General features: G+C 39.0%; 3 protein-coding genes across 4 annotated transcripts; 1 reads left to right on the forward strand and 2 right to left on the reverse strand.

Annotated features, from left to right (window-relative positions):
* Window positions 1-7: 7 nt before the first annotated feature.
* Window positions 8-5494, reverse strand: si:ch211-244b2.3 (uncharacterized protein LOC557230 homolog). Its single transcript, XM_010887392.4, has 14 exons — window positions 5399-5494; window positions 5240-5298; window positions 5101-5135; window positions 4881-4953; window positions 4631-4763; window positions 4296-4440; window positions 4066-4186; window positions 3767-3854; window positions 2517-2622; window positions 1975-2080; window positions 1799-1880; window positions 1546-1609; window positions 1261-1375; window positions 8-1102 (listed from the first exon to the last, which is right to left on the reverse strand). Coding segments are annotated over exons 2-14 (1131 nt in total). The 5' UTR covers window positions 5241-5298; window positions 5399-5494; the 3' UTR covers window positions 8-1040.
* A 1126-nt stretch (window positions 5495-6620) lies between these two features.
* Window positions 6621-13323, reverse strand: si:ch211-244b2.4 (uncharacterized protein LOC541512 homolog). 2 transcript variants are annotated; one of them, XM_010887390.5, is made up of 9 exons: window positions 13203-13323; window positions 12120-12238; window positions 10969-11206; window positions 9210-9354; window positions 8970-9105; window positions 8082-8202; window positions 7905-7983; window positions 7548-7771; window positions 6621-7462 (listed from the first exon to the last, which is right to left on the reverse strand). In XM_010887390.5, exons 1-9 carry the CDS (start codon window positions 13276-13278, stop codon window positions 7407-7409), a joined length of 1194 nt encoding a protein of 397 aa, XP_010885692.2. In that variant the 5' UTR covers window positions 13279-13323; the 3' UTR covers window positions 6621-7406. The 2 variants fall into 2 exon arrangements, with proteins under 2 accessions (XP_010885692.2, XP_010885693.1); XM_010887391.5 differs by having other exon boundaries at window positions 11002-11206; window positions 13203-13322.
* A 384-nt stretch (window positions 13324-13707) lies between these two features.
* On the forward strand, window positions 13708-15833 carry si:dkeyp-38g8.5 (uncharacterized protein LOC568385 homolog). The gene is made up of 4 exons (XM_010887386.5): window positions 13708-13896; window positions 14184-14277; window positions 14422-14509; window positions 14707-15833. The coding sequence occupies exons 1-4, from the start codon at window positions 13794-13796 to the stop codon at window positions 15319-15321; spliced, it is 900 nt and encodes a 299-aa protein (XP_010885688.1). The 5' UTR covers window positions 13708-13793; the 3' UTR covers window positions 15322-15833.
* Window positions 15834-16081: the final 248 nt, after the last annotated feature.

Raw genomic sequence — 16081 nt, forward strand, 5'->3', positions numbered from 1 at the left:
TCTCTGTGTGTTTATTTAGGTTTGAAAACGTGGGGGGGGGGGGGGGGTGAAAACGTATTTAAAAAGACCAACATTGACATGGCAGTACATGCTCAAAAGGTGTCGTCCTTATAAACCACTAAATAGTGGGTATTTCTGCTGTTTCCAGGCCAGAAAGACAATTACAGCCGAACAGTGTCAGTGAAAAGCTGTTTAATATCGTACATAGAGGCGGAGCTTTAATGCGTGAATGGCAACCAAGCAGAGGCGTCAGAAGAAGTTTTTCTTAGTTGTAAAAATTCATGATATTAGTTGTTGATTTGCTAAATACAATTTAGTTAATAGAATACTTAAGATGACAAAGTGGTAAACATATATTTGTTTTATGATCCCATAATGTATTTTTATGATTGAACAATCAGTTACCAGTGTGACGTCGAAACCTGACGGCTCGTTTGCTAAAGCAAGGGTCTGAGCCGTGGAAGATACTCTAGGTAACAAAACATAAAAAGGGCACTCAAAGTCTACCACTCAGAAGAAAGGCAATACATTATGAAAATAACAATAATAACAAACGTCTTTGCTAAAGTTGTTGCAGCAGCATGACAAGATTGATAGACTTGATGTTACAGTACAATGAGAGCAACGGCAGCAGCACTGCAGCCTCCAGTGAAGCCGAGGAAGACAGGTGCAACAGCAGCTAGCAGCGAGGCTTTGTAACTCCAGATACGATTTATTGTAGCCTAATAACAAGCTTCTGATCATCAGGTTGATGAAACATGCGCAAATTATTTGGGGGAACTGTGTTAAATATCAATCTTATCTGCCTCTGTCACATAAAAGTAATGAAGACGGCTCACCAACTACCCATGTCAACAAGATAACAGTATCTCTATAGTCTGAAGTGCTCGCCTCTGTACCTGTTCAGATCTAGAAGGCTGGGAAGGACAAAAGTCAAATTCATTGTATTGAGGTATAATCACAATGTAGTTCTTGGCTGAGTGGAACAATCCCAGTAGTCAGACAAAGTAGTGTAAACTTGTGTTGTGGTGGTCAATCGGTCATTGATTCTGGCGTCGAATGGATCGTGTGGTCCGAGTTGATAGGTTTCTTTGGGTCATTGCTGCAAAAGACAAAAATCAACAAAAAAAAACAAACTGTGAGAATCAAGTTCTCAGCCATTGGTTTGAGTTTGGATTAATCACAGCAATTTAACTACTCCTGAATCTCCAATCAAACTCCATCGTTTACCCTTAGGCACTTGTGTAGTTATGTATTTACCTGAAAAGTCCAGTTGGTATTTGAACCTCATAGTGGTAAAGTTCATAGTTCCATTTGGGTTCTGCTGGTACTGAGCTTCAATGTCCTGGCTTGATACACTGCAGAAGTAACTTCCCTACATGATTGTCAGAGACACAGACAGACTGGTCATAAAAATCCATTTGGAAATATAGAAAAAAAAAACTCCCACTGTATAGTGTTGAATAAAACAAATTTGCCACTTGTTGAATGGAGCCTTTTCTTACAGTGTCCAGTGAGAGAGATGGGTAAAATATTTCACATTACTTTGACAAAGTCCTTCCAATGTCCGTCCATGTCTTGAAACTGCCAACAATACTGTAAACCTACACTGTGATCAGGGGACAGGAGTATATTCTGAATATTTGTTTTAAAGCAATTTTTTGTTTTAGCACAGTTGGCAGAACTTGAGGTTGTGTCATTATAGACCAAGGAGTTTCTCCTAACTACATGATGGCCAGACCAAATCCCAAGGTTTGATTCGTGACACAACTAAGCAGACTAACTATTCTGTTCATACCTGCTCATTTGTTGAGTCCCTGATAATAGAGTCCTCCTTACAGATCTTTTGGTCCCAAAGCGATTATTGGTCTGACACATTTCTAGAAGTGACACAGAAAAAGTAGTGTTGTTTGGCAGGAGTTTTTCCTAGACAAGTCACATTTTATAGGACACCAGAACTAAATTCAGTCTCACCAGAGAGGTTGAGGGTGTAGGAATGTCTTCCAGCTTTGAAGCTTAACTGGCTCCCTGGGTTCTGCTGGTAGCATCTTTCGATCGCAGCGCTATCCAGTGAGCATCTCTAGAAATAAACCCAGATGATTATGCTGCTATACCATTACTGTCTCAGTACACTTTCTTTCTGGAGGGTCTGAGTTCTACATATACAGATAAAGAAAATGACCCCAATTGTGTGATATCTCATCACAACAACTCCCCAAGCCCTTCGGTTTCTCTTCACACTGCTTTGTCAACCAGGACATAAACTGAATCAGGCCATGGGAATACACACTCCATTTGACAAGCTCAGTTAAATTTACAGAAGCCCAACCGGGCAAGTTGTCACTGTCCTACTGACCCACTTAATGATGTGACCGACATAGTAGCCTTGGTGACAAGTGATGCAACAGCACTTGAATACATTGTCTTACACCACGCTGCATCGCTAGGCAACACAATCTATTATATAGTGTGCTATTTTGCAAGGTTGCTAGGAATAAACAGAATGTTCCACTCACTGGAGTCTGGTACTCAGTCCACACTCCCTCCTCGCCCATGAACTCCCATTTACAGCCAGCAGAGGGGGGTGGTGGGGCAGTTACAGTGGTGGTTGAACGGGGTGCACTGCAAAGATATAAACCCAAGAATACTAAATTTTCACTTGAACATTATGCTGACTGCATCGTAACAATAAACAATTGTGTATATACGGAAAGTATATATTGACCTTGACCCTGGGCTCGGAGAAGAAACAATTCTAATTATTGTATTATTATTTTTTACATTCGGTGTTGAGGTCTGTGAAATATTTCTTAACATTACAAACATATGTTACAGCACTTTCTACTTCAAAAATATCAGATGCTGTATACCCTTGTGCTGTTTGTTTAACTTCAGGTGAACCTTTTAGGACACGTAACTGTATTTTATTTGAAAAGGTAGGGTGAGTCTTTCTTTCTGTATGAATGAAGAGAAAAACATGGTGTTATGTTGATCTATAAAGCCCTCCTGCAGAAACAACCAGCATATCTAGCATCACTCATTAAGATTAAAATTATAAATGAAAAAATGTTGGATACATGTCAGGTCGTTTTAGCATGATAAAAACCCTTTCAGTTGTTATACATCACAGACATGGAATGAGCTGCAAGCAGGGTTTAACTGTACTTTTCTTTTGGTTGTTTCTGTAGTTGACAAATGTATTTGTTTTCTTTCCATCAAAATATTTTAAAGTTACTTTTTCATATTCATCTTCTTTTCGTTCTCTGAGATATTTTCTCCCTTTTAAATGATGTTATCTAGGCACACTGATGAGATGAGATTAAAATGACAACCCAAACTCAGGGTCCTCCACTGAATTATTAACTCCACAGTCAACATTAACTCCATTTAGCTAACATTAGCCATCACTAGTTAAACATTTATTAAAATGATAGGGCACATTATCATGTTCTTCAAAAAAAAAAAATTATGAAAGGCCTCAAAAAGATATTGAGTTAGGATGTATAGGCAATGTTTATATTGTTATTATGATCATTTGCCCTTTCACATCCTCAATATTTCAATCAGCAGGACATTTGGTTTAAACTGACTGACATGCATCACAAAGGGATACGAAAGTTCAAAGGTTGCCTAGGCATATGGAGCCCTATAAGGAAAGGCCAAATCACCCTGTAGACCATTAAGACATTCACAGGGACACTTTCGAGCGTTTGGTGGTGCTTCCATGCTCCACCTTTACCAATAGGCACTGGATGAAGCATATTACCTTATATTCCCTGAGACGATGGAGTTGAACTTTGGCCGCCGCCTGACATTTCTCTGTACTCGAGTGGCTAAATTGGTCTGTGTCATAGCTGTAGACGACAGAACTTGTGATGAGGAAAACTACAGCAGCCTTATTTTTAACAAAGAAATGTTGTCTTGTGGAAATGGAGAGGGGGAAAAAACAGCAGGACCAGGAGGCCAATTCTAACTCTTCTCCATTGAGATTCACTTCAGTTTCTTACACTACTCATTTTGAAACAGTTTGCTATAGTGATGAAAAGGTCACTGTGTTTAGTTTACCTGTGAAGTCTAACGAGTAGCTGGTCCTTCCGACGGTGAACTGAAAGCCTCCCTGAGGTCTGAGGACGTACTGTTGTTCCACGTCACCACTGCTGACTGAGGCTGTGACATTCCCTTCACCCTGGGTTAAACAGACGAGGGAAAGAACACTTATTTCAATGTAATTTGCGTTCGGTTCCATTTGGTAGTTTGTGTCATACGACCGGCTGGTAACTTCCAGATTTACCCACCAGAGAACCATATTCACACCATGCTCGGCCATCTTTGAAATACCACCCGATGTCCTCACTCTGGCCCTGAGCTAGGAACGTCAGTCTTCGCACAGCTATGCCAGTATGGTTTGCCTTAATCTGATCAAAATCTATGTAGACCTGCCTGCGCAGAGCGGAAAAAGATAAACACACAATCCTTCTGTTTTTTTGTATAAGCCAGAACTAAAACATGTAATTAATAAATAGTCGGATGCTAGGTTTGAGTCTTGAAACTGTTAAAACACTCTAAACAGAATAAAACGGAAATAACACAGATTCTGTATAAAGAAACTACACTAAACTTTTCTACTGACCCCATGAGTGATGTGTAGATGGTCATTCCTTTGGCCCCAGGCTGGCAGTAGTGGGTCTCGATCACATGGTCATTGTCAATATGCAGCCATTGCTGCCCTTCATATAGCTGCCATTCAAAATGGCTTCCCCTGGCTGTCAAAATGAGGATTAATAATTTAGTACAATAATTGTGCAGCTGGATCAAGTAGATACTGCCTTCTGCTCTAAAGTCCTTTTCTGTAGCTCTTGGCCTTAGATTTACAGATTTACCTGGGCGAGACTGCTGGATAGGTGTTTTCTGCCCAGAGAATTCCTCTTCCTCTTCCTCCTCTTCAACATATTCCTTCAATTATGAAATGCACACTAAATGATTACCTAGACTTATGGCAGGGTTGGCAGCAAAACGCTTGTTCGTTTGTGTTGTACAGAAAGCGAATGTAAAAAAAGTATGGTGCAACTGAAACAGCTGATGTCATGACCTGGAACTTACCCGATAAATATTGCCAAACCCACGTATTAACGACACTGTATTTAAAAGATGTTTAATATATTAAATGATTGATAAATCGTGTCGTTATTCAAAATAAATGTTCAGTTCGTGTGATCAATGAAAAGAAAGCGCGACTTACTTGCTTTATAAATTATAGAAGAAAGAAAACATTCCAAATTTGCATAGAATATGTCAAGTCTGGAATACAAAAATATAGTTATAGTATAATATAGTTATAGTATATATAATATGTATATAGCAATAGTTATAGTATGATGTGTATTTTAAAATGTCTTACTTATAGTTGAGAGTACACAGTGTAGTGTCATTCGTCTCGGAATCCTGATCTTATTTTGTCTTTCACTTTCAATTCCCGCAAGATTTTGGTTTTGTCTAAAGGACTTCAATAGAACAGCAGATTTTTCTTTTACAAAAATAAGGAAACGCATAGGTTGGTAGATACAAACGATCAAACTGGGATACACAAACAATTATGAATTAATCTTTCACACTAAACTAAAATGTATTCGCAGTTCATACAAGAAAATCTGGCATTTGAAATAAATGTATTATGCCCTAAGGATTTCATTACAATAAGAATACAGAGTTTCTACAGCTTTTGTACGATGGTCGACCAACTTAAAGTGGCTAATGCGCTATGAAATTAGAGTTGTTGTCAATGTAAACTACTGTTGATCTAATTCGGCTAACTTCCACCAGTTGGTAGCAAATGAGGGATATCTCCTTTAATTATTAAAGTGGCTCTTACCTAAAAGATATAAAGTGACTCCCAAATCTCAAACAAAAACCCTAAATATATATACCATTATATCCGATTTACTTCCAATGCGCTACATTTTACCTTGCCTAATTATCGAGGGAGACAGGGGTGAACGAAGAAATTGTGTAGCCAAATATACTAAATATAATAGAATCTAATAAGGGGCTTTTCAACTTGACCTTGATTTCAGCCCACAACCTTCTCAGCCTCTTTGGTGGCACATGGAAGTGCTATGGAAATGAGAATGTAAACCAAAAATGCGTATCTCTCTCTACAATTTCTCTGATAGTGTAAAAGGAGTTGATCAAGCTGTGGATTGTGTCCTGTGGAATGTGTTGTCACTGTTGTCAGTAGCTGTGCAAAATGACTGGATATTTGTGGGAACTATAACACACTGTTGTGCAGTTCAATTCAGATCAAAGATGCTCGCTGGATGAAATGTCTGGTGAAAATGCATCACCCTGGAAGAGCTGGGACATTTTCAGCTGCACATTTTACTGTAGAGGGCCCTATTATTGTTACCACCACAAGGTTCATCTGTGAAATGATCATGATTTTTAATCAGCTTCTTGATATGCCACTCTTGTCAGACGGATGGATTGTCTTGGCTAAGGTCAAATGCTCACTACCAGGTATGTCAACAGGTGCACAAAATCGAGAAATAAGCTTTTTGTGCACTTAGAAAATGTCTTGGACATTTTATTTCAGCTCATTATACACAGGACCAAGACTTAAAATGTTGAGTTCATGTTTTTATTCAGTAAATTTGGCTATTGAACAAATAGACATCAATGGGTGTCTTACATGATTGAGGTATGTACTGTAGCACAACGGTCAGTCCGCCGACTCTCAGCATTAACGGCCAATCATTCAAACTAAAATACTCATTACAATATATTGGCACATATTGCTGTAAGTGAATCCAGCTCAGCTTCCACCCCTTGAAAAGACACACTGCCCCAATCAGGCCTCATTAGGGGGAGCTAAAAGGGCCCCCAAGAAACCAGCTTCGGCAGCAGTGAAGAGCTGGATGCTGATTCCTGCACCCAGGGTTTTTGGTTCCTTTCTGTTTTTGATTTCTTCCACTTTTTGTTAATAAATTCCCTGCAGGGCCCAGAACACTGACACTGTGTCCATTCCTTGTGTCTCACCCTGTTACACCACATACATTTTAACATCATGCACACAAACTAGATTTCCTAACTAACTGAGTATGTTGGTCTGCTCCAGCATTCAAACATGTAATAAAAGTCAACATGTACTTGTGTACACATGGCTGTTTCTTCTCGTTTGCATCTTCATACGTACATTGTGCCTTCAGTATAATTCATTTTCCTTGCAAGTACATTCATTTTGGCCTATTCAGCTACAGTTAAGTATTCCCACTGTAGGTAAGCTCACGGCAGGTTCTTTCAAGTTGAAAATAGTAAACCAGCAATTTCAAATTCCACTGAAATCTCTAAATGATATGTCATAGTAATAAAAACAGTACTAATGTTGGAGTGCTGAGCTGTTTCCTCTGTGTCTAGGAACGCCTGATTTTACGCTTCATCCGTGTTGTAAGGTTGGTTTGTCTCATGGCTGCAAAAGACAGAGACAAACAGAATACTTTAAACGTACACTCAACATACATTGTCTGCAAGGCTATACCTTTCAGGGATTCTACCTGAGAAGTCCAGTTGGTATGCCTGTCCTTTGACAGTAAAGAATAGGGTTCCACTGCGGTTCTGTTGGTACTGGACCTCGATGTCAGCACTGGACACTGAGCTTGAACCATGCTTGAAGGTGTGCCATCTCCCACTATTCCCAGCATATTGCCACTCAGGAGATCCACTACGGTGCGCTGAGGACATACTCATTCTCTGGAAAGCTGACGTGGCTCGATCCGTTCTGTTAACAGAGAACATTTCAATACATCAAAATGATCGATGATACCTTTAGATCAGCACATTTATATAGCGATGGCTTATTTATGGCACAACCACCTTCTTTTAAAGGAGTAATCCAGGATGGTGTTACTTACAGATTAGCGTTTTGGGGTGGTTGGTACCTTGGACGACGGACAACTCTCCTCTTCCTCTTCCTGCTCACCTGTCTCATTTCTGACAGAAATTTTTTTTTTTTTTACACAGAAACTATTATTGCGAAATGCACTGTGGACATCTGCTTTGGTCTTAAGGGTTAACTCAGTTGGACTCACGTCTGAATATGATCTCAAAGGTATTCAAGCCGATGTTGAACGTGAGTGAACCATTGGGGTTGCTTTGGAATTTTGTCTCAATCTCTGAACTCTGGATGGGACCTGGGTTTCCCTTGGAATCCTTGAAGAAAAACACATACACCAGAAAATATGTGATCTATTTTTACACTAAATTTCATATATCATGAAGTCAGCGTACACGTTTCATTATACAGTATCATATTTTATATGATATATTAATGAAATATGAATTAAAATATTTACATTATATTTACTATTATTGCTGCTGCTGGTACTAATAATAATAATAGGAATACTGTATTCTGAGTATTCCCTTTTTGTTTCATTTGCATCCCAATGGTTTGTCATTTTGAAAAGGTGTTGAAAAAAAACACTACTTTATTAGACAGGGGGAAACAATTCTGAAAGCTGTACCTGTGTCCTGGAGGCAGCGGCTTGGACCAATGGTTGTCAAACCTTTTTCTGATGACCCACTTTTTCATGTCAGGTGCTCAATATGCCTGTATTTCAGTGCTTTGCCTTCATCTTTATCAGAGTGGAAAATCTAACATATTTGAACTGAAGTGGCATGTCTATAAATGGTGGCCACTAGGGAAAGGTTCATGAGAAAATATAACTGGAATAGCTCAAATTCTGTCTACATGGGCGATGCCAGGCTACGCCGCTCTGTGTAGCCGGGCCTGTCGGTGACCCAGTTGTAAATCTCTTGCGACACCCATGGGTTGGGACGTCGAATTTGAACACCGGCTTGGACCACTCGACCTTCGGACACCTTGTTTCTGTTTCAGTACCACACAGAAACAGACTAGAATAATCTCACATACGGGTTGAGCTTCTCACGTGGAGTTGTTGCCAGTTATATAGTACCTTTTCTCCGTACTTGGTCCATCCTCTGCTAGCATGGTAGTACCAGATCCAATCTGTCTGTTGACCGTCCAAACGCCTCACTCTCAGATTCCTTTTACCACGTACTCTCATCGAATTGAAGTCAATACAGACTTCCCTACAGAGAGAAAATAGAGAGAGCAAGAGATCAATTCTCAATACATTTGATCTGTGAACCAAGCTAGAGCAAACTATAACCTTAGGTGTACTTCTGTTCCTTACCCATAGGGGGTGTTGTAGAGTTTTATAGCCCTGGCGTGGGGTTGGGAATATTGAGCTTCCAAAATGTGATCATTGGCAATGTCCATCCAATCATGTCCATCATTTAATTGCCATTTGTAGGGACCACTAATATCAAGCGGAGTCCCTGAAAGGGGGGCACAAAATGGATATTAGTAGTTTATACTTGAACAGAAATTAATTGCATACATACAGTGAATATCTAAGTCTATACAACCCTATTGAAAATGCAAATTTTCTTTATATTTAGGAAAAAATTAAGAGATCATGTCAGACCTTCTTTTCACCTTTAATAAGTGCTTGTAATGTACAATATTTAAAATCCATTTTGCTGGAGTACAAAGCTAAATCAATAAAACTTGTGTCATTGTCCAAATACTTACAGTCATGGCCAAAAGTGTTGGCACCCCTGAAATTTGTCCAGAAAATCTAGTTTTTCTCACAGAAAAGTATTGCATTAACACATGTTTTGCTATACACATGTTTATTCCCTTTGTGTGTATTGGAACAGAACAAAAAGCGCTGGAGAGTTGTGAAGTGGCCAGCAATGAGTCCTGATCTAAATCCCATTGAACACCTGTTGAGAGATCTTAAAAATTCTGTTGGGAAAAGGCGCCCTTCCAATATGAGAGACCTGGAGCAGTTTGTAAAGGAAGAGTTGTCCAAAATTCTGGGTGAGAGGTGTAAGAAGCTTACTAATGGTTATAGGAAGCGTTTGATTTCAGTTGTTTGTTTTTTTCAAAGGGTGTGCAACCAAATATTAAGTTATGGGTGCCAAGAATTTTGTCCAGCCCATTTTTGGGGTTTTGTGTGCAATTATGTCCAATTTGCTTTTTTCCTTCTTTTTTTTGTTTTGTTCCAATACACACAAAGGGAATAAACATGTGTATAGCAAAACATGTGTTAATGCAATACTTTTCTGTGAGAAATAATTGATTTTCTGGAAATATTTCAGGGGTGCCAACACTTTTGGCCATGACTGTTTGGACTGTAATGTATGTACAGTGCATATCAAAAGTGTACACAGAAAATGCAGCTTTGGTTCATGTAAAATGTTTCATGTCAAGCTCACATGGCTCATTGGCCAGAGTATTCAGTACCTAATATCAAGCATGCTGGTAACAGCATCATTTTATAGGGCTGTTTTTGTTCAGTAGAGACAGGGGGTCTGGTCAGGATTGAGGAGACAATGAATATCTCCAAATATAACAGAACACTGCTGCACTCCAGAACCCAGAACAACAATTTCAGAAGAACAATTTGCTTGTAAAAAGGAAGACCATTGTCCTGGAATTGCCCAGTCAGATTTTACATCTCAGTCCTTTAGGAAATCTGTTTGCTGACCTAAAGGGAACTGGCTGTGTACAGGAGGTCCCCTCACAATTTGACTGAGCTTGAGGTTTTCTGCAAAATCCAGGTGTGCTAAATTGACAAGAGACTTATCCAAAAATACTTACTCCTGTCATCCAAGCAAACAGTGCTTCCATAAAGTACACATTTATGCAAATGAGGTATTTTTCCTTACAAATTATCAATTTGTTTTTTCAGAGGTTAAATTGCAGACTTTTAGCTTTAATTTAAAGTTATTTACATCCATAAACCGTCAACTGTGTATTTATGGACTGCACCTCATCCCTAATTGGTCAACAACCCCAATACCCATTTTCATTCTTGGTCAATAACATCTATAAATAACCTTGTTGACTCCCCTACCTGAACCCAAGCCCAGAACATGCCACACCTCTAGATGAAGATCTCCTTTCCTTTGCCTCACCTCCTTCTCTCCCTGAGGACCTTCTCCTTTCTCTGCTCCCAGAACTCCCATCACTGTCAGGGGAGGAGCGGGGGTGCTTCAGGGGACACTCTGCGCCATGGCGACATCCCCCTTTAAGGGCATACTTGCAGACGTGGAGGTAGTGGCAACCTTTCCCATCCCGGCAGTGACCATTGTTGTAGTGCCTGCAAGGCGTTCCAGGAACCTGATCAAATAATATAATCAATCAAATTAGATCCAAACTGATATGACTATCAGCATAATCAATATGTATACAGTGCTGCTTGAAAGTATGAAACCCTACAGGGGACATTATTCCTCTATAAAATATTAGAATAACCTCATAAAATACTTATCAAAACCCAAATTCGGGAATAAAGACTTTCCAAATAAAGGACATAAACAAAAACATATGGTATATTTTCATGGTTTATTTAACAAGAACTTTCAAATATGTGAACCCCTTCATTCAACAGCTTACAGGACCTCCATTAGCAGCGATAACTTTGAGTAAATGTCTCTTATAGCCACCAATCAGTCTCTTAAAATTTTTTTAAGGCATTTTTGCCCACTCCTCCTTGCAGAACTAAACCAATTGAAGAAGGTTTGAGGGGTGTCTGGCATGTACTGCCTGCTTCAGGTCCTGCTAAAGCCTCTCGATTGGATTGAGGTCAGGACTTTGACTTGGTCAATCCAAAACACAAATCTTCATCTCCTGAGACAATCTTTGGTAAATTTACTTTGGGTTGTAGGCTTGTTGAATGACCCATCTTTGACAGTAAGTCAAGATTTTGAGCTTTCATCAGACACCCAGTCTTTCATGGATAGGGTCTACCGTTCTCATATCAGACTGAATTTGATTATTTAAAATATGGAGCTCAGATATGGGGAACAATGAAATTATATTGTAGTTCTTTTTCTTTTATTTGGAGGTCAGAAAAGGCTTCTCATTGCCCCATGAAGCATTTCAGGAAATGATGTGCTGTGCTGTTTGTGAAGGCAAACAGTTAATTTGGAGAGACAATTTTACATAAACATTAATTGGAAATGAATCGATTCAATAGAATTTATTAAAAAAGAAGATAGGACGTTTGTTAATGTATCAGCCAAGTTCAAACCTGTTGAATCTGGGCTAAGTCGCCAGGTGACTCATGTGCCTCTTGTGGCTCTGTATCGCTGTCGGATTGTTCTTCTGTAGAACTTTCAGAGTTGCTGAAGTCTTCCTGGTCGCTAAGTTCTTAAAAGGGGTTTGGACAGAGAAAACAGAATATGACTGAATAGACATAGATATACTTCTATGAATTAACCTTGATTTTGATCTGATCTTTATTTTAGTCCTAATAATAGATCATGTGAACCTGAAAACAATAGTATTTTTTATTAAGCATCATTTTCCAACATGCATTTTTTTCTGTAAAATGTAAACCTCTAGATTGCAAACTGGAAAAATTGTATAAAACAAAAAAATAAGAAAAAAAGAAAATTAAAGTTAACATTTTCAGAATTGTTTTATTACGTTTCTAAAACAATCTATAAAGAGGTTGTTGCAAATGAATCCCTTTTAAATGAGATTTACATAGAATTTTTGCTAGCTTTTCATAACGGCGTAAATCTATTCAGGACAAGGTGGCGTTTGTCAAAATTTTTACTTCAGTTAACTCTACAGGAATGTGTTCGCTTCGTGTATCTTCCAATAGACCTACCCCTAATTCCAGAATACAGGCTATGTACTTGTCAAAGAAGGAAATGAAAGAAAAAACATTAATGAACACACGATGAAAGTTACTACAAAGGCCTGACATCTTAGTTCAAACTAAATACGCTTTAAAGTGTTGTTACATTATAGTATTTAGTAATATTTTATATTTTAGATCTCAATAGACCCTGATATGGCAGTAGCTACTCCTGGCTACAAAGTAAAAGCACTTTTTTGTATTCACTAGTTTTTAGGTAAAAGTAGTTAAGTGACCTAAATTGATTTGTATTGTTTTACCCACTGTATAGTTAGCTTTACCTAGGTCTTACAAACTTCCATAAAGTAGTGAATGCAGACCACTTTTACTTTGTACTTCTTAAACGATCACTCTATAATATGGTAGGCTATTTGTCCGAGACAAAAAATAACAAAAGCAACCACTTGATGAAGTAATGATTTAAAATACGTATGTGATCAAATAATTTACAAATGTAATGCATCTTACCATTTACACCACTGGAAGCCATTGTGTGATATGTTGTTAACTTTCGTTTTCCATGTAAAAACCTGCAGAGCCTCATAACCAGCTATAATATTTTTAACATTGTGAAACTGAAACTATGGAAATCCAGAACTCGGTTTGGTTACTTTGCTTCTGCTATAGGATTTATGGTCGATCAGCCTAATAATAAGTACAAGATGAAATGTATACTATTATTTATTATATTCTAATTCAAAGAATATAATAAATAAGACTTTGTGTATATTATGTGAATGCATATGTGAATAACGACATTCGGGATATGTATAAAATCAATGGGTCACCCTGCACATCAGACAGCTTTAGCAAAGAGTTTAGAAAATACTCTATGAAAGATATGCTATTGATTTCAGGCGAGAAATATACAGATGTTTTAAGGCGAGAAATGGCGTATTATTGCGATCATGCGTGTAAACAGTCTGAACTATGGGTGGCAGTAAAACTTCTTGAAGCTTCTAGAGAGCCTACTGCCGGAAACCAACAACGAGAAGAAGAGACGAAGGGCGGAAGAGAAGAAGTGCACTCCGTTGAGATCCCTTCGCAGTGCTGGCTAACATGGATGCTACCATGGAAAACATCGAACACACGCTACCGCTATACTCTAATAATGCAAAAAAGAAAAGTAAAAAGAAAGTGAATTCAGAATACACATACAAATGTAAGTATTGAAACTATATTTTTTACGTATATTTCGGACTGCAACTGGATGAAGTAACTCAGAGCTAATTAGCTAGCTAGTAAGCTAGCTAGTAAGCAAGCTACCTACCCACCTACAAAGGGGACATCATGGCGCCTTGTCTCGAATACTTGTTCAAGCAGATGCGTGCGTAGGCATCAGCTATTCACATTTGTCTTAATAGGTTATCAGTTAATGTGCATGCATAATGACACTGAAACGAAATAAGATTCACAACTAATTTACACAGCCATGTCTCTCCATTTTAGTGTCTGAATATGAAACAATGGACTTTGTGAAATTGCGTGTATCAAATCGCTATATGTTTACCGGGAGGAGAAATGCGTCTCGACTGGCCTGGAGGTGAGTTCAGACTTCAATATATACACGTTTGTTGAATACGTTGTAATTTTGTTTAAATATATATTTAACAATTAAGTGTGTTAAATATATGTAAAAAAAAAAAAAAAAAATACATCTGAATTATCCCTGTTCCTTTGGTTGCAGGGCTATCCTCAAACATATGGGCTTGCAGGGGAAGATGACTGCCAGTCAGGCAATGAAAAAATGGGAAAATCTGAAAAAGAGATATAAGGTAGCCTGTTGTACGCCTCATGGGAGAAACCTGATTCTGTCAGGAATCTTCACAGTTAAAAATTACTCTGCCCCAGAGAATCTTTGGGAGGTCAAAATTATTTCGGTGTCTACGCCGAACATGTGAACACCCATTTGACTAACAATCAAAACCTCTGACTGCCTGCTAATATTGTTTGTTTTTACTTTTGGGGACAGGAGCTGAAGTACCCTCCACCAGGGGTGCAGGTGTTCCCTCACAGTTGGCGTTGGTATGATCTGATGAGTGATGCCATGGAGGGACGTCTTGCTGGCTCTGCCCCCATCATAGGGCCCCTCCCTCCGGGCACCAGTGAAAGTGACTTCCTCCCCGACGCTCGGCCCAGGAAAAGATCCATGATTGGGGGGATGGGGATTATGGGGATGCATTGCGACGTGGACGAGATGGACAATGAGCGGGCAGCGCTGGAGACAGAGCGGGCCGCGTTGGAGGGCGAGCGAGAGGTGATGGGGCGAGAGCGCATGGCGCTGGAGAGAGAGCAAGCGGGCCTAGAGAGAGAGCTGGCCAACCTCGACCGGGAACGTGCCCAGTTGGAGCGAGAGAAAGCAGCGGTGGAGAGAGAGCGGGGGCTGATAGAGAAGGAGAAGGCGCAGGTGGCCCGAGACAGGCTGGCTGTAGACAGAGACAGAGCTCTACTGGCGGAGGGTAGGGCCGCGGCTGAAAACGGCGCGGAAGGCCAGAGCAGTAAAACGGGAGGACAGAGGGTCCCTGGATCTTTGGAAAGAACAGAGCGGTTCCTCAAGATGTTTGAGAAGTTGGTTGAGCGTATGTGAAGAACACTTACATGTTTGTTTACACTAGACTAGGCTATTCAATTGGAAAGTAATTGGATATCATTTGTATTGGTTTTTAATTTCCATGAATGTACAAAGTTTTCAGTGACGAATCCTTTTTGTATTGCTGTTCAGAGATACCTGGTATGCCTGTTTGTTAGCTGGGCTAGAAGCATTTTGAAATTTTACTGCCTAAGCTGTTGTACTAAATCAGTTTATTTCAAAATCAGTTTGTAAGTACACACCTCGATGGTACATTTTCAAGGAAAACATAATAAATCCATTCCTGTGTTGGAGAGGTCATTAAAACAACTTTATTCAATTGTGGTATTTCCATACAAAGCACACAATAGCAGGCTGTTATTCTTAACCCCATCCAAACCCAACCAACCCCCCCCCCCTTTCCCAAGTCAAACAATAGTCTAGAAATCTTTATTGATATAGGCTATTGTGGTCAAAACAACTTTGAAATGTAATATACCAAATATTGCAGTTCATGTAAAAAAATTTACTTCAGAATATATATATTTTTATATTACAGTACAGACTTTACAACAAATTTATTGTTTAAATGCTTCTTTTATTGCATTGGATACTCAATTTACCTTTTCATTAAGCTTCAGCTTCAATTAGTTAATGCTAGTATGATTTTTTTTGGACAAGTGTTAGCTTTCTGTAATTATTTTCTTTACAAAAAAACTTATTTAAACAATTACTGGTTCTCATTGCCAGTTGTGAACAGACAAAATGTTTGCTGTTT

This window comes from Esox lucius, chromosome 23, assembly GCF_011004845.1.
Source record: "Esox lucius isolate fEsoLuc1 chromosome 23, fEsoLuc1.pri, whole genome shotgun sequence".
NCBI classification, from domain to species: Eukaryota; Metazoa; Chordata; class Actinopteri; order Esociformes; family Esocidae; genus Esox; species Esox lucius.

Excerpts from the sequence above, each read along its gene's own strand:
- si:ch211-244b2.3 (XM_010887392.4), bottom strand. Across the intron at positions 1,610-1,798 it reads GGGACTCAACAAATGAGCAG|TGTAGGTTTACAGTATTGTT; the intron begins GTATGAACAGAA and ends CCCTGATCACAG. Across the intron at positions 1,103-1,260 it reads ATACCAACTGGACTTTTCAG|CAATGACCCAAAGAAACCTA; the intron begins GTAAATACATAA and ends TGTCTTTTGCAG.
- si:ch211-244b2.4 (XM_010887390.5), bottom strand. The coding sequence starts at position 13,278 with ATGAGGCTCTGCAGGTTTTTACATGGAAAACGAAAGTTAACAACATAT. Across the intron at positions 7,984-8,081 it reads CTTTGAGATCATATTCAGAC|AAATGAGACAGGTGAGCAGG; the intron begins GTGAGTCCAACT and ends AATTTCTGTCAG. Across the intron at positions 7,463-7,547 it reads ATACCAACTGGACTTCTCAG|CCATGAGACAAACCAACCTT; the intron begins GTAGAATCCCTG and ends TGTCTTTTGCAG.
- si:dkeyp-38g8.5 (XM_010887386.5), top strand. The coding sequence starts at position 13,794 with ATGGATGCTACCATGGAAAACATCGAACACACGCTACCGCTATACTCT. Across the intron at positions 14,278-14,421 it reads GCGTCTCGACTGGCCTGGAG|GGCTATCCTCAAACATATGG; the intron begins GTGAGTTCAGAC and ends CTTTGGTTGCAG. Across the intron at positions 14,510-14,706 it reads ATCTGAAAAAGAGATATAAG|GAGCTGAAGTACCCTCCACC; the intron begins GTAGCCTGTTGT and ends TTTTGGGGACAG.